Source organism: Letharia lupina (assembly GCF_014066315.1).
Source record: "Letharia lupina isolate WasteWater1 chromosome Unknown contig_3, whole genome shotgun sequence".
Taxonomy (NCBI): Eukaryota; Fungi; Ascomycota; class Lecanoromycetes; order Lecanorales; family Parmeliaceae; genus Letharia; species Letharia lupina.
The window spans coordinates 1,955,415-1,971,999 of NW_023502972.1; the positions used below are offsets into that span (position 1 = coordinate 1,955,415).

A 16,585-nucleotide genomic window follows, 5' to 3' on the forward strand; every position below is an offset into this window, starting at 1 on the left:
CCACTCGTTAGTCTCGCGTAGATGTAATTAAGTCCTCGCCATCATGAGGTACACTTGTTTCCCAAATCACTTGGCGCTGGTGGGCGTAGCATATGAAGGATGAATCTATCACCTTACATCCGGCTTGAAGTAACGCGTTCCTCTTGCCTAATGTATATTACATTACATACGATCGTGAAATCAAGTTGAGTGTTCTGGGATTCTGGGATTCGCCATTTTGAGCGATTGTAAAGCATGTCAGTCCGTGCCACTAGCGCTTGAAACGCGCGCTTAGTTGCCGCAATCAATCTATCAGATTTAACAAGCATTTAGCATACAGTACTCATAACTTAATAGTGAGTTTCTCCCTCTCGATTCTTCAAAGCGGACGGTCGTTGGAAACTTTGTAGTCATGGACGACCTTGCCTCTCTGGAACTGCTCTCGTTGGTATCGAAAGTGACATCCGAGCTCCAGAATCATTTAGGCATCAACGACAAGACTTTAGCTGAATTTGTGATCGCACAGCATTCACAATGTCAGTCATTGCCCAAATTCAAAGCCAAGATGGAGGAGATGGGAGCAGACTTTCCTCCGAGTCTGATCGAGAGTGTAGATCGGCTCATACTCACCATGCATCCCAAACACAAGGGGAAAGCAATTGGACATTCTACGGGAATACGGGTCAACGGAGACGGTCAGAATGTTGATGACATGGAGAAGAAGACTAGAATATTTAAAGGATTAGCTGTGCCGGATAGAGAACAGCAGTGGGAGGATGAGCCGTTAGAGTCGGAAGCCAAGTATGGACCACTGACTGGCGCCCTCGATGATACCTTCGCGATGCTTGAAGGCCTGGCTGGGAAAGGCACAAAGCTGTCAAATGGTGCAGACAATAGCAATAGGAAAAGAAACCGGAGTCCAGATGACATCGACGGCGACCGGAGCAGAAGGGAAAGGGACAGATTTTGGTCTCGATCAAGGTCTTATAGCCGAGAAAAGCATAGCAGACATCGAAGGAATAGTGGCCACAACTACGACAAGGAATACTCCGCTCATGCGAACGAAAATCGCACTAACGACAATGAGTATCGCACCGGTCGAGGAGGTCGTAAAAAGGGACACAGATATGATGAAGACGATTTCTTCAAGCGTCCACCCACTCCCGAGATCGATGATGCACCTAAAATCTTCAAGGTATACAATGGTACAGTCAGCGGTATCAAGCCTTTTGGAGCATTCGTGAGCTTGCAGGGCGTGAAAGGGAAAGCTGATGGATTGGTGCATGTCTCTGCAATGCAGGAAGGAGCCCGAGTGAACGACCCTTCAGATCTTGTTTCTCAAGGTCAGTCTGTTAAGGTGAAGGTCGTGAGTATCGAGCCTGGACCTAAAGGGTCTCGAATCGGACTATCAATGAAAGAAGTAGATCAAGTCACAGGTCGCGATCTAGTACCTCAGAAGAGACTAGCATCAGGTGCAAACATGGAAAGGCTCGATGGTAAGGGCCCTGAAACCAACGGCAACGACAGATATGGTAGTCTCTCTTCAGATGTACCTGTTATAGAAGGTGAAATGAATGGGAAGCGCATGCGACAAAAGAAAAGAATGACGTCTCCTGAAAGGTGGGAGATCAAACAATTGATTGCATCAGGCGCCATCTCTGCATTGGACTACCCAGACATCGATGAAGAGTATAATGCAACGTTAGCTGGGGAAGGCGATTTTGAGGAGGAGGAAGACGTGGATATTGAAGTCCGAGAAGAAGAACCTCCATTCCTTGCTGGGCAGACAAAGCAATCTTTAGAGCTTTCCCCTATAAGAGTTGTCAAAGCACCAGATGGATCGATGAATCGCGCTGCCATGGCCGGTACATCCCTAGCAAAGGAGCGCCGTGATCTACGACAGCAAGAAGCACAGGACAAAGCTGCTGAGCAAGCCTCACAAGTTGACCTGAACGCGCAGTGGCAAGATCCAATGATGGCCCCCGACCAGCGCAAATTCTCCAGCGACCTCCGAAACCCGCAAGCACACAAGGCCCCTGATACTTTGCCGGAGTGGAAGCGGGTGACCCAAAGCAAAGACCAGTCACTTGGGAAAAGAAGCTCTATGTCAATCAAGCAGCAAAGGGAAAGCTTGCCAGTATATAAATTTCGCAAGCAGCTCCTCGATGCTGTCAACGAAAATCAACTCATGATTGTAGTGGGCGACACTGGATCTGGTAAAACTACCCAGTTGACACAGTATCTTGCAGAGGGTGGTTTCGCCAATTATGGTATGATCGGGTGTACTCAGCCTCGCCGAGTCGCTGCAATGTCTGTTGCGAAGCGTGTAGCTGAAGAGGTTGGCTGCAAGTTGGGTCAAGAAGTTGGGTACACCATTCGCTTCGAAGACTGCACCAGTCCAGAAACCAAAATCAAATATATGACCGACGGCATGCTTCAAAGAGAGGTGCTCGTGGATCCTAACCTCAGAAAATACTCAGTCATTATGCTTGATGAAGCCCATGAGCGAACCATTTCGACGGACGTTCTCTTCGGATTGCTGAAGAAAACGTTGAAGAGACGCCCTGACCTAAAAGTGATTGTTACATCCGCCACGCTCGATGCCGACAAGTTTTCTGAATACTTCAACAAGTGTCCGATCTTCACAATTCCAGGTCGTACGTATCCCGTGGAAGTGATGTACTCGAGAGAACCGGAGTCAGACTATCTTGACGCTGCCCTTGTCACGGTCATGCAAATCCATTTGACAGAGCCTCCAGGCGATATACTACTTTTTTTGACGGGGCAAGAGGAAATAGATACAAGTTGCGAAATTCTATTCGAGAGAATGAAAGCTCTTGGTCCAAGCGTGCCCGAGCTACTCATTCTCCCTGTTTACTCCGCTCTACCTAGCGAGATGCAGAGTAAGATTTTCGAACCTGCACCACCTGGCAGCAGAAAAGTGGTCATTGCGACCAATATTGCTGAGACTTCAATCACGATTGATGGCATTTATTACGTTATCGATCCTGGATTTGTCAAGCAGAACGCGTACGATCCTAAGCTTGGAATGGATTCGCTTGTTGTAACGCCTATCTCCCAGGCGCAAGCTAAACAGCGAGCTGGTCGTGCTGGGCGTACAGGTCCAGGGAAGGCATTCAGACTATACACAGAGGCAGCTTTTCAGTCGGAGATGCTTCCGACTTCTATACCCGAAATCCAACGCCAGAACCTGTCACACACCATCCTTATGCTGAAAGCCATGGGCATCAACGACTTACTCCACTTCGACTTCATGGATCCTCCTCCTACCAACACTATGCTAACAGCCCTCGAAGAGCTCTATGCCCTCTCAGCTCTTGATGACGAAGGTCTCTTGACGCGCCTTGGCCGTAAGATGGCAGATTTTCCTATGGAGCCAGCTCTTGCAAAGACACTGATTTTTTCGACTGATCTTGGGTGCTCAGATGAGATTCTGAGTATCGTTGCTATGCTCTCGGTCCAGACCGTCTTCTACCGCCCAAAGGAGAAGCAACAGCAAGCAGATCAAAAAAAGCAAAGGTTTCATGATGCTCATGGAGACCACCTCACCCTACTGAACGTCTACAATGGTTGGAAAGGAAGTAAATTTTCGAATCCATGGTGTTTCGAAAATTTCATCCAGGCTCGCTCAATGCGGCGTGCCCAAGACGTGCGTCAGCAACTCGTGAGCATCATGGAACGATATAAGCACCAAATTGTTTCATGTGGAAGGAACACGATGAAGGTGCGGCAAGCTTTGTGCTCCGGATTCTTCAGAAACGCCGCAAGGAAAGACCCACAGGAAGGCTACAAGACGCTCACCGAAGGCACCGTCGTCTATCTACATCCTTCTTCTGCCATGTTTGGGAAACCATCAGAACATGTTATATTCGATACCCTGGTCTTGACGACGAAAGAGTATATGCAATTTACTACTGCGATTGAACCAAAATGGCTTGTGGAGGCAGCGCCTACGTTCTTCAAGGTGGCCGCTACAGATCGACTGTCAAAGAGAAAGAAGGCGGAAAGGATACAGCCGTTGCACAATAGATTTGCTGGCGAGGATGATTGGCGATTGTCGGCGCAGAAGAGGCAAGGACGTGGTGGTGGAGGTGGTACTTGGGGTTAGTTGGCGCGCTTTGGATATCAGGCAACTCATAACTTGCGAGCTGGGTAGTGAGACATCTAAGTCGTTCACTCCGTGCTTTTACGCCAGTAGCTACTGTTCTATTTGCACTTTGTCGACGAGATGCCTTCCAGATTTTAGAAGTTGTCGTAGCTACACTCAGCGACGAAAACAAAGCCACGAATTTATCTCTTAGGTCTCAGGTATTTTCGACTTCCAGCTCGAGACTTATGAGCTTGTTGTCAAACTTTTGGGGTCTCAATTTTGTGGGTCTGTGGTCATTGACGTCTAACACTGACAATGGTGGCCAATTCTTTTGGACTCAAGCAATTAGCCGTGCAGCCTATTACAACGGGTACGACTGGAAGTATACCCTTTGAGGGCATTGAGATCCACCAGTTCAAAGCAGGCTGTGTTGACATGGGACGGCCCAGGGATTGCTCTGGAAGTAAAGCTCTGCTCCGGACATGCATGCAAGTGCTTCAATCCGTATCATCCACCACCGAGATACTTTTCCACATCGTCATTTCTGTAAAACATCTCCCGCAGCCTTTCCCGCTTTCTCCTATCCTCCATATCCATCTTCCGAACTTGCTTCGCATCCATTCTCTCTACCTTCGCGCCTTGGGGCTTTTTGTTTCCTTTTGTCTTCGCGCCTAGTCCCACAGTATCGTTCTTTACTTTGGCTTTGATGGGCGCCCTTACGCCTTTACCTGTTGCGCCCAATCCTTGTCTGCTGTCCGGATCCCAGCCATAGGATGAGAGGTACTTGAGCCCTTGTCGACTACGATCCAAATGTGACGGTGGATGCGAATGAGTCAAGCAGACCATGTGAGCTATAGTGGACTCGTGATTCGTGGACACTGTGGATGTCGGGTCTCCTATGGCATCTATTGGGAGATTGCAGATCTCACAGAAAGGTCCTTTCAGGTCAGGTTGCAGTTGTGTAGCACTTCTCCCGGGTTTAAAGACCTCGGTGGAAGTGGAATCATGGTCCTCGGTGGACGCACCATTTTTGAAGACAATATTTAGATACCGGTCTCCAGGAGAGATAGAGGGGGTGGTTCGACGTGCCAGTTGTATAGCCTGCGTGGGAGCTGCTGCTGCGGCCACGAAATCAATTCTCCTCCTCTTAACTCCAGCGCCGAAGGTTCTTTGCTGCTCCCATGGGCTGCAGTCCTCTTTGTCCGACATACTGATAGTGACTTCCAATTGTAGGAAATTTAATGTCCGTGGAGCTTGGGACGACGCTTGTACAGTAGATCGGTTCTAGTTAAAATACCACGATTACGGTATTGTTACCCTTGCCTCGCTTCCGCATGCCGTTGAACAATTATACTGCCGCAGCATTTGGCATTGACGATGCCTATCCATATACTTGCAAGCGCAGTATTTGAAGGAGTATCATTATTGCCATTCGTGATCCCTATCCTGAAGACTTTATCCTTGCTGTTCTCAATATGGCTCCTGAAGATTTACTTCGGGGGAGCCAGCAACACCTCGGAGCGCTTGATGCACTCTAAAGTGATCATGATTACGGTAGTTGAGGTTTATTCTCCCTTATGAGTGTAGCTGATTATGAGTAGGGTGGCACATCCGGCATTGGTGCAGCCGTAGTTCAGCATCTTGCGACTCGCGGCGCCCAGATAATTCTTCTCACTCATCATATGCCCTCGGACCCTTTTCTTGTGGACTACATTGATGATCTGCGCGCCTCAACCAACAACGAGTTGATCTACGCAGAGCAAGTGGATCTTTCGTCATTGCACTCAATACGAGTCTTTGCGACTAAATGGGTTGACAACGCTCCTCCCAGGAGACTTGACATGATCATATTAAGCGCAGACAGTCTGATACCTAGATTCGGAATCACTTCGAAGACAAAAGATGCATTGGATCCTGTTTGGGGGATCAATTATCTTGCAAACTTCCATCTTCTGAGCATACTGAGTCCAGCGATTAGAGCGCAGCCCCCTGATAGAGATTTTAGGATAGTCTTTGCAACATGTTCCAGCTATGTTGGGGGCGATCTGAAGCCTTTGAAAGACACAAGGGACCCTCTGCCGCCAGGAAGAAAGTACGAGACCAGTAAGCTGGCATGCATGATCTTTGCTCAGGCTTTTCAAAAACACCTGGAAGCATATCAACGGCCGGACAAACAGCCTAATAATGCTCGAGTCATCGTCGTTGACCCTGGTTTTACTCGGACACCTGGCATGCGGCGTTGGCTGACGATGGGTTCACTGTGGGGGTTGTTGTTTTACTTAGTCACGTGGCCTTTCTGGTGGCTTGTGCTCAAATCCCCTGTGCAAGGTGCTCAGGGTTTCCTCAGAGCTGCGATGGAGGCAGAACTGGGGAGAGGGTCGGCTGGGAGGTTGTTGAGAGAATGTAAAGAAGTGGACTATTTGAGGAAAGAGATCAGGGACGAGAATGCTCAAAAGAGATTATGGACGTTCAGCGAAAAGCAGGTTGAGGCGCTGGAGAAAGACGGTGCCATAAAGAGATCGTTGGCAAAGAAGGAGAATGAGGAAATGGAGAAGGCAAAAGCTACCGCGCCAGGCCAAAACGGGAAAGGGGTGGCAGCAGAGAAGGAGAAACCAGCGAATGCATCGAAAGCGCCTGGATCTCGAAGAAGTCGAAAAGCTGGTTGATACAATTTTCGTATTTTGATACCCCTGCATATGACGTTTCTAAATAGCAGCCTTTGTGGCGTGTATTGGAGCGGCGCGCGTAGCCTGCCGCGTACACTTTTCGAGAACAGACTTTTACTCTAGATCCATCAAGACACATCCTTGCAAATACGTATAACGACTCTTCGCCGACTCTTTGCAACAGCAATCTCGATTGACAGACCTTCCATCATGGTAAGTTCCACCTTTCCCCAGTCGCTCCTCCTACTCTTCCCACTAACTCTTCATCCCTAGTCCCTCCGTATAGCACCCCCCTTCAACCACGCTACTTCAACCAACAATACCAGCTCTACCACTGGAGGCGCACCCTCCGCTCCTGGCATTCATGACACCCTCCGCTCTTCTCTCACACCCACACCCACCGCCTCCTCGACAAATACCTCCCAACCTCAACCCAGTACCTCCACACATCCACTAGAATCCCGCCTCGCAGCCTGGCAATCAACACAAGATTTGCTCAAGATGAACATGCTCCGCCGCAACTTCGGCATCGCGGAACCCGTGCGACGAGGAATGGAGCTGAAGATCTGCAGAGAGGGGGAGTGGAGGCCAGCCTGTTTGGGGGGAAGCGCTGGGGTCGGAGGAGATGTTCTCGCGGGGAGGGATGCGGAGCTGACATGGGAGGATGTCTACAAGGGCGATGAGACTAGGGAAGGGGCGGATTTCCATTCGGAGATGGAGGCGAAGTTGAAAATGGATTGGTGAGCAGGTTGTGAGAATACATCTCATGTTACCTCCAAACAGGACTAGGCGTTCGGCAACTACTGGATCGAATACCTAGGCGACTCCCCTTGCACAATGGCGCGAGCCGCTTTTTCCCGTGATCATGCTACTGGAAGCAAATACTATTTCACAGAGACTACTTAACCCAGAATTCAAAGTCGCTAGATGTTCTGCCCCAAAAGCTCCAAAGAACAAGCAAGCTCTTTGGCAAGAAACCCCAAGTACAATTACATTGTAAGGAACCATGACTGTCCTAGATAGCGAAAACCGTCCAATCCGCCGTTTGAGGGCCTTGTGCTACATATCCATGAACGCCAGAAAATGCTTCAGATGGTGAGACCATACTCAACGCCGCCGTGATTCATCCACGCGTCGCCATGCTACAAGCCTCAAGCTTAACGTTACAATTATAGATTCATGTAGAAAGGAACATGCCGGTTATTGAATGATGCACCGACATCCTGGACTTCTCTCATTGCCATCCCGGTCTCTTCCCCCTGACTTCATCTTGGCGTCTTCTTCGTCCACGATCTCTTGTGGTTTGATGGTCATGTGGATGATGTGGGGTGTGAGACCATTGGTGAAACCAGAATCTTCAACGCTTATCAGTACTATAAAAAGCTCAAAGATCCAGAGAAGTGTATCCCACCAGATAATCGCGACTTGTCATTGAGCATCTTGCCCATGGATATCAGGCGTATGGACTCGGGACTGGATGGCTTGGCCTCCCATTCTGAAAGCCAGAGTCAGCGAACAACCTTGTAGAGCTTCACATCATCAACAGAGTTTTATCCTTACCTTCCCGCCAGTCTCTCAGTATGAGTTCCTTCAGCTTATATAGGCTTATGTTGATCGGATTGTTGCCCTCAACCGTCACATTGCGCTTTCGCAGGTATTTTTCGTCAAGCTTGTATGGATGCCTTGCTCCAGTACTACTCAAAAGCAAGGTAATGAATAAGACTGGACCTTCTATCTCAGATTCTTTGGGAACAGGCGTTGGCTTATCCGTTGCAGGACCAATTGCTGGCGCTGTCTTCTCTCTCGTAAGAGGAGGCGGTAACGTTGTATCTGGAGTGTGTGGTTTGTTTGCATCAACAGTTTTCAAGGGCTCACGGACTTGAGGATCGAAATTCAATGGGGAAGGTGAGGATTGTGTGCCCGTTTGTCCGTTCTCCTTGGAGTACTCAATCGGATCTGTGGTTATGGCAGGAGCTGGTGCGGACATATTCCCTGAATCCACGCTCGTGACGCCTTGCTGACCGTCATCACTTGTTTCTGTTGATATTGGAAAGGGCCCAAACAAAGACTTCGTGGGAATGTCCTCTGCTGTTTGCCGGTCCACCCGGGCTCCTTCTATAGATTCTGAAGAAGGCAAAGGGGATTGAAGAGGCTGGGGCTCATGAAGAGGTATGCTTGGAATCTCTGAGGCTCCAGTTGAACCTTCATATCCCGCAGCTCCTGAGAGGCCATCTACCGGAGCCATTGTGAGCACCAGTAGGAGCGGATCGGCGGCAGTCCGGACGCGAAATGGCGGGATACGCTGCCGAAGATTCGCAGATGGAAAGCGATTGGGATGGGAGACAATTGCTTGAATACGGTAATGCCGTGGAAGATGAGGTGGATTGTACAGTAAAGGTGGCGGATGGTTTCTCGGAAAGTCAACGTCAGGGCGGTTGGCACGGATGTGGGTCCGAGCAATATTACTCTACGTCTGAAAGAGTGTAGATTCTCAGACAGTAGTCCCCCCGAGATACTCTAATAAGACAGTTCAGATGGATATTTGCTGACCTCGTGCCCTACTTGCACACACTGGACATACTCTTCATTAGCCTTCTTTGGTCGATCACCCGTGCAGATGGCGAGTTAGGCTCGTAAGGTAGGTGTTGCCAAGCATCAACTACTGTCTGGGAGTTTGGGGTGCTCAACAAAAAAAAAAAGAGCAAAAGCATCTACGATTATGTGAGTAGCTGTGAAAATCTTGCAAAGGCGCTTGACAGGATGGGAAAGAGGGGAATTATTTACTGGGATACCTAAGGTATGGGAGAGTTGTTCGTTGACGTGTAGGTATCCTTAAATTACTGTCGCAAACAAGGAAAGCCGCCAAAACGTTTGAGCGTTTGAGACCCCTCGGACCCGCCCTCGCCGCCCTTAATTGAAGAGGCTCAGATCATATCTACCCGGAGCTTGAGGCTAAGGTACTTTACACACATGCGTCGAGCCCATGTACTTTACGAGTACGAGTACTCGTACTCTACCAATCTACACATTGGCACCCTATATTAGATATGTGATCTCCTCCCTCACTCTTCCAAGATTACCATTTGCTCGATTTGCTTGTCTCGCACGCGTGGTTTTTTGACAAAATTCAACGAGAAAAGCCATGACTACCGCATCTAGTGCATCATCCATATGATGTCAGGGGCATGAATATTCGTGCTGCCAATTGACATGTATTGATGCTTATTTAAGCCAGCCATCGTAGATGATTGAATTTTCCGCCTGCACACCCCGATCCTCCTGCTTCACTCCCAGTAGCCGGACCTTTCCAATGCTATCTCCGTGACCCTGATCAGCATCCACTCGATAATCGTCGAGAAATTGATGCAAGCCATCAATCACAGTACTCTTGTCCTCAACGAGTAAAACAATAGCGTCGTACCCTCCAGCGCCAGGCACTACACCGCCCACGACTCCAGGCAAACGACAGCAGGCATCTATCAGCTTCGTTTGCACCTCGGGCTCAATTGGCACGCCAGACTTCGTTGACATCTCACGGATCGAAGATCGTATTGTCAATATCACTGTGCGTAGGCCCTCGTAATCTTCAGCCTGGCCTGCGGGTTTAGATGCCAAGTTATGAAACTCTAAAGCAAGGTCCTCGTTTCCTTTCTGCAGAGTTTGCCATAGGAGTACTGATTCCTCGGGCTTTGTCTTCCTCCATGAGAGAACATTCTTGACCATTCCAACTGTCTCTGAGCCGCAGTCGACGTCACACATGACCAGCCTTAACCCTTTTGGCACAGTGGCAGCAGATTTCTTGTCTATAACTGTGTCCCATTTTTTAGACGAATCCGTATCTTCGACTATTGACTGTAAGCGAGTGGAAAAGCCTTTGCTTCCCACATCTCCCAGTCCTTCTAGGATTGAGGGCGAAAACCTTTTGTAAGTACATGATCCGCAGGCCGCGGCTGCTACGTCAAAGCCCGATCCGATCTTGCCTTGTGCAGCACAATGTGCTGCTTGAGCGAGGTTGTGGAGTCGCAATTTCTCCAGCATCGAGCTCGCATCAGCTACCTCTAGCGGAGCATAATGCGCGACCACAGCGGTTATGAAGGCCGTAACAAGTGCAGCGGATGATCCGAGCCCAGTTTTGTGCGCTTGGTGGAGAGGTATATTGAAGTCAAGAAATCGATCTACTGTAGATGGGATATCGTTGCCAGAAGATCCGGAGTGAGAGTAGTAGTCTCTATCAGCTAGGATCGTAATTGATGCCGGCCCAATTCTAGTAGAGTCGACAGCCGATACGTACGTTAGTGCGTAGGCAAGAGCTGTTTCGACGAATCGATTTCGAGATTGTGAGGATGTGGAATGACTATCCCGGTCACGTACTATCAGTGTTTTTGATAAGGTGCATCAGCCGCTCGACATGGAAAGACACTCAAAAAATTCTATCATGGATGCTTGTTCTAATGGGGCAATTGAATGAAGTGTTAGAAGGCCAATTCTTGCGGTGTGACGGGGAACGTAGATTCCCTGACATTTGCGTCGACAGAAAGGATGGGAGATACGGATGGAAAATCGAAGTATGCAGAAATCAATCAAAGCATATGGGTCGCTTGCATGATTGACCTAGGTTTTAAGACACTTGCTGGCTCACCCTTTCAGTTGGGTCACCTCAATGCCACCATTCTCTTCAGTCTCGCGGTAGCCATACCGCCATTCTGCATCCCGGAACTGGGGGGACTTGACAATGATCTCGGAAAGGGTGAGGCCAGGAGATGTCTGCAAAGTCTGCACATGAACATGTATGCGAGCGTCCAGTCCAAAAACAAAGCCCGTATAGTCTCTGTCCAAGACGAGATAGCCGCCAGCCAGTAGTACCTTGCCAGGCGCTGAAAAAGCAACGCTTGGTCGCTCCATTGTATGCTCGCCCTGACACAGCCGAAAAGTAAACAGCTTTTTCTTTTGCGAGGCACAAGGCGAACTCGAATACGTGGAGCGGAAAGGTCCGAAAACCGACACTAACCGCGGTCCTCCCGTGCAAATTCGAAAATTATTCGGAACTTTTTTGTATGACTTCGTCAAGACAGCTCTGGATTCACGCTCTGAATTTGAGTGTAATAGTAATAATGATGACACTTGATCTTCAGACCGCTCTTTAGCTACGTGTCCACTTCGTGAGTTACTCCGCCTTTGCCTACACGCTCCTCTCACATTGACCAACCAATATCAGGCACTCGTTCGCTCTTCAGGCACCCTTCCATCCGCTTCCATTCTTCGTTTCACACGCAAACCCAATACCTAATCTCTTCCATTTCGTTCTTGGGAGCAACTCACTCGTGGAGATCCAATATCATCGCCACCGTCAATACACGATCAAGTCTGCTAACTTCGACTACGACGACGCCAACACGGGGACAACCTTGCTGCATGTCCTCGAGACTCAATTCAACCCAGAACCGTACAGCGCGTTCTTTGACGGCTGCAACGTCATCAATGAACCTGCATTCGAAGCCATCTCCTTTTTTGTGAGTGGCTCTGTTATATAGACCGTTGTGCCGTTGCTCACTTCAATTGCTTCCTATGACGTCTCTTGCCTCCTACGACACTGACTCTAATTTCTTCCCTTAGACAATAATCTCCCGCCAAACGGGGATCAATCAGACTTTGCCAAATGGTTCTCAAACCCTTTTCCCATATCGGGCGCCAAAGCTATAGCAAGGTTTTCAGCCACGGGTACGTCCAGTCTGTAGTTGCAGCAGGACAAACCTCACAAGTTTCTACGAATACTCCCCTTGGTCCATTCGGAAAACATAGTTCCAATCGACACGGCAGACCTCAGACAGCACAGCTTCATTCTTCTTTCCACAATGCCTCTAGTTCATTCGACGCTTCCGGTAGAGCAGCCCACGGTAGCGCGGATGCCGTTGAAGACTACAATGAAGCTTTAGTGCCATATTTTGAAGCATGGCAGCAAGCACAAGCAAAAGGGAAAAAATGGAAGCAGTATCAATTCGCAAAGAGAATAGGGTGGGAAGAACACTCGGTTCTACCGGATGAAAAGGGAAATGAAGTGGTGGATCATGGGCCTCATTCAGATGTTCTGCTCAATCGTGGAGAACTGGACCGTGCCGTTACCACAAGCGCTGTGGACGACATCAAGCAATCCCAGGACCAAGCAGCAGAAGCTGAGGCTGTTGCTAAAGTGAATGAGGCTATCGCAAACGAGATCATCCAGATCCAGCAGTCTGCTGCGTCTAGAGATCAGCCACAGACATCCGCGGTCTCGGCTTCTCGAAAAGAAGATCTCAGGCAATTCTCTGTGGATAACGGACAGTCTACCAATCCGTCTTCTTTGTCACCTGTGGTCACCGCGGACGATACTGCCCGCTCCACCCCAGTCAGCGATGTCACAGCAGTCAGTTCTGTGCACGATACCGATTCCCAAATCCTCTCAGAACGGATTTGCAAGCTTCACGAAACAGAATCTTACAGCCAGATTCCTCCCATCTTTGAGTCGATGCTGGCTCATGGCCTACGTCCGAGTGTCAAGGCTTACAATGCACTTCTTGCTTCTGCTATACATCTTCCTATAGCCAAGCACCAGGTCGTTTCAAAGGCCCTCGATGTGTACTCCGACATGCGACAGCGTATGGTGGCACCGGACACGGCTTTCTATACCACGCTTATTCAGATTCTCTCGCGCCGTGCTCTGGATGTGTTTGCCATGAAAAATGCTCTGGAAGAGAAGCGACTTCGTTTCAACGGGAATGCTGGAGAAAGAAATTTTATGTTCGCCTCCAACGAAGCGGAATACAACATCTTGGCTGAGGACGATGCCTTACGCAATGCAGTCAGAATCTTCAAGACTTCGACCTCCTCGCCCAAAACTTGTCTCTACTCGGCTGAGACATACCGCCTTCTAATAACAGCTTGTGCTTTCAACGGTCAGGTCGAGGACATGATTAATGCCTATAGCCATATGGAGTCATACAAGGTTGAGCCAATTGCATCGACCTTTCCACCAATGATCGAAGCTTTCGCAAAATCCGGTGATCTTGGCAACGCTGTCGAATGTTACAACGAATACAAGTCTTTAGCCATTGCGAATGATGCCGGTCAGTCTGCTATCATCGGCCGCAAAGATAACGATGTGTATGCGGCCGTTGTCAAGGCGTATGCCATGTGTGGCAGAGCTGATGGAGGCCACCGCTTTCTAAAAAGAGTTGTTGACTCTTTTGTTGGTGTGACGGAGTATCGCAAGGAACGTCTTGAAGCGGTCCAAGACACGGTGGTTCTGAATGCGCTTGTAGAAGAGTCTTTAAGTGCCGGTAACTTTTCTGGAGCTCTAAGGGTCGCAGAAGAGCGTAGCCTGACGCCATCTGTGAGAAGCGAGGCTATGTCCCGAATATGCACGACGGCTGCAGATCATGGCGACGTCAATATTGCGACCCAAGCCTATCAGTACCTATCATCGACGCCCGAAGAGACACCAAGAGCAGCCTTGTCAATGCTTGCTCTGCATATCCGTCAAGGCAATCTCGACATTGCCGGCGATTACTGGGCTCTTCTGATTGCGTCTTCGACGTTCGACACTTCATTTGTAGAACCTACGACTCTGTACGCTACTGCTCTCATTCGAAAAGGCCTCGTCGATGAAGGATTAATGCAGCTTCGTGAAGGCTTCGGGCGCATTCGCGCTTCTGCTGGAGTCGCAACCTTCTCCTCGGAAGTAACAGAAGAGATAGATGAGGCTATTGAATTCATCGGTGCTTTTCTCGCGAGGAGCGGCGTTACTCCTTCAGCAAACGCGAGTATGAGCTTTTTGTGGGCAATGATCGAAAATGGCGGCCTAGTCTCTCCTGTTGCTGAGCAAATGCTCGCTGGACTCGGTCCCGAAGATATCACAAGCCTTAGCTGGCAAGACATGACTCTAGCTTTGCAGGTAGAGGCCGGATTACTTGGAAGCGGTAAAGTCTCACATGACATTGCTCACTTGGCTCGGTTTACACACCTGTTCGATATTGCCACTAGCTCTGGTGCACTCTTAGATGAGCGTACAGTCAACTTGATCGAGAAAGCGTTGGGCGCTCTGTCACACGAGCGTCCAGACCTCATCAGTAAATGGCAGAGTTATCGACAATTGCCTACAGAGCAAGCTTACCCTCAGCGCGCTTTTACACCACAACCTACACCTCCTGCCGTCTCCTCGATAGGATCATTTACAGATTCATATGACCCGTATTCCGCAGCCACCGACTATCGGGGCTCCACAATCATTGCAGAGGAATTAGAGAAACGCCGAAACAGCGCGGGTCTCAATGAAGCCCTGATGAGGTTCAGGAATATTCGTCGTGCTGGTCGCCATCCACGGTATATTGTATATTCAAAGCTCATCTCAGCCGCTGCCAAAGAAGGTCGAACCAATCTAATCCATGATATTCTTGGAATGGCACGACATGACATGCCCTTTTTGCCTCAGTATTCGGTCGTTCGACATGGATGGTCGTCCATTTTGGACGCCATGGTGGGTGCTTGCCTCACCCTTGGTAGGCGTACACTGGCGGCGCAGTTCCATCAAGAGATGCTCGAAATGGGTACTGCTCCTACCGCAAACACCTTTGGGCTGTACATCACTACATTGAAAGAATCTACCAAAACGTTCGATGAGGCCTCTGAAGCTGTCGCCATCTTTGGTCGAGCCATAACCGAGGGAGTAACACCTTCGTCCTTCCTCTACAACGCTCTCATTGGTAAGCTGGGCAAAGCCCGTCGTATCGACGACTGTCTACGCTACTTTCAGGAGATGCGTGCCGCAGGCATTCGCCCTACAAGCGTCACATACGGTACAGTTGTCAATGCGCTTTGCCGAGTCAGTGATGACCGCTTTGCGGAGGAGCTTTTCGATGAAATGGAATCTATGCCAAATTACAAGCCTCGACCAGCGCCGTACAACAGCTTAATGCAATTTTTCCTGACGACCAAGCGCGACAGCCAGAAGGTGCTTTCGTACTACGACCGCATGCAGTCAAGAGAAATCCAACCTACCATGCATACCTACAAGCTGCTCATTGACACTTACGCTACTCTCGAGCCCGTCAACCTTGCTGCGGCTGAGGGTGTACTTGATACTATCCGTGCATCGGGCCAACGCCCTGAGGCAGTCCACTATGCTTCTCTCATCCACGCCAAAGGATGTGCCCTTCATGACATGGTCGATGCTCGCCGAACATTCGATGAAGTACTGGCTGGTGGCGAGATTCGTCCGCAAGCTTGCCTCTATCAAGCCTTGTTTGAGTCAATGGTAGCCAACCACTGCGTCGCGCAGACGGAAGAGGTCCTTGACTCAATGTCCGCAAATCGAGTTGAGATGACACCATACATCGCCAATACCCTCATCCACGGCTGGGCCATGGAAAACATGATTACCAAGTCTAAGGCTGTTTATGACAGCGTTGGTATGGAAAAGAGAGAGCCGAGCACTTACGAGTCTATGACCAGAGCCTTCCTTACTGCCGAAGATCGAGATGGTGCACTCGCTACTGTCCACGAGATGCTGTCAAGAGGCTATCCTTCGGCAGTATCCAGCAGGATCCTGGAATTAGTCGGACATGGCATGCGAGGGGGCAGCGTTGTCCTCTCGGAGCTAATCGCCTAAGTTACCTTTTCAATTTTCGGACTCGTTTTCTCGATTTTTGGCGTTCACTAGGATGATACCCAGGCGTTGTGCGGCAGCTTGCATTGTTTTCAGTATTCGCCGCATACATGGGGAGGAGCAGGCGCTAAACTCGAGGAATTGGAATCCGGAAGTCCCATTGCTCCTGTAACAACAGTCTGAGCTGGCGTT

General features: G+C 49.4%; 7 protein-coding genes across 7 annotated transcripts; 4 read left to right on the plus strand and 3 right to left on the minus strand.

Annotated features, from left to right (window-relative positions):
- Positions 1-391: 391 nt before the first annotated feature.
- On the plus strand, positions 392-4,108 carry HO133_007454 (uncharacterized protein; the record flags this gene model as incomplete). The annotated part of the gene is made up of 1 exon (XM_037298345.1): positions 392-4,108. One exon carries the CDS (start codon positions 392-394, stop codon positions 4,106-4,108), a length of 3,717 nt encoding a protein of 1,238 aa, XP_037156980.1.
- Positions 4,109-4,597: 489 nt separating this feature from the next.
- On the minus strand, positions 4,598-5,299 carry HO133_007455 (uncharacterized protein; the record flags this gene model as incomplete). The annotated part of the gene is made up of 1 exon (XM_037298346.1): positions 4,598-5,299. The coding sequence occupies one exon, from the start codon at positions 5,297-5,299 to the stop codon at positions 4,598-4,600; it is 702 nt and encodes a 233-aa protein (XP_037156981.1).
- Positions 5,300-5,635: 336 nt separating this feature from the next.
- HO133_007456 (uncharacterized protein) lies at positions 5,636-6,756 on the plus strand (the record flags this gene model as incomplete). The annotated part of the gene is made up of 2 exons (XM_037298347.1): positions 5,636-5,644; positions 5,692-6,756. The coding sequence occupies 2 exons, from the start codon at positions 5,636-5,638 to the stop codon at positions 6,754-6,756; spliced, it is 1,074 nt and encodes a 357-aa protein (XP_037156982.1).
- A 210-nt stretch (positions 6,757-6,966) lies between these two features.
- HO133_007457 (uncharacterized protein) lies at positions 6,967-7,500 on the plus strand (the record flags this gene model as incomplete). The annotated part of the gene is made up of 2 exons (XM_037298348.1): positions 6,967-6,969; positions 7,030-7,500. The coding sequence occupies 2 exons, from the start codon at positions 6,967-6,969 to the stop codon at positions 7,498-7,500; spliced, it is 474 nt and encodes a 157-aa protein (XP_037156983.1).
- A 456-nt stretch (positions 7,501-7,956) lies between these two features.
- Positions 7,957-9,001, minus strand: HO133_007458 (uncharacterized protein; the record flags this gene model as incomplete). The annotated part of the gene is made up of 3 exons (XM_037298349.1): positions 7,957-8,111; positions 8,168-8,251; positions 8,317-9,001. The coding sequence occupies 3 exons, from the start codon at positions 8,999-9,001 to the stop codon at positions 7,957-7,959; spliced, it is 924 nt and encodes a 307-aa protein (XP_037156984.1).
- A 977-nt stretch (positions 9,002-9,978) lies between these two features.
- Positions 9,979-11,658, minus strand: HO133_007459 (uncharacterized protein; the record flags this gene model as incomplete). The annotated part of the gene is made up of 2 exons (XM_037298350.1): positions 9,979-11,110; positions 11,396-11,658. 2 exons carry the CDS (start codon positions 11,656-11,658, stop codon positions 9,979-9,981), a joined length of 1,395 nt encoding a protein of 464 aa, XP_037156985.1.
- A 152-nt stretch (positions 11,659-11,810) lies between these two features.
- Positions 11,811-16,396, plus strand: HO133_007460 (uncharacterized protein; the record flags this gene model as incomplete). Its single annotated transcript, XM_037298351.1, has 4 exons — positions 11,811-11,818; positions 11,889-11,915; positions 11,972-12,266; positions 12,485-16,396. The coding sequence occupies 4 exons, from the start codon at positions 11,811-11,813 to the stop codon at positions 16,394-16,396; spliced, it is 4,242 nt and encodes a 1,413-aa protein (XP_037156986.1).
- Positions 16,397-16,585: the final 189 nt, after the last annotated feature.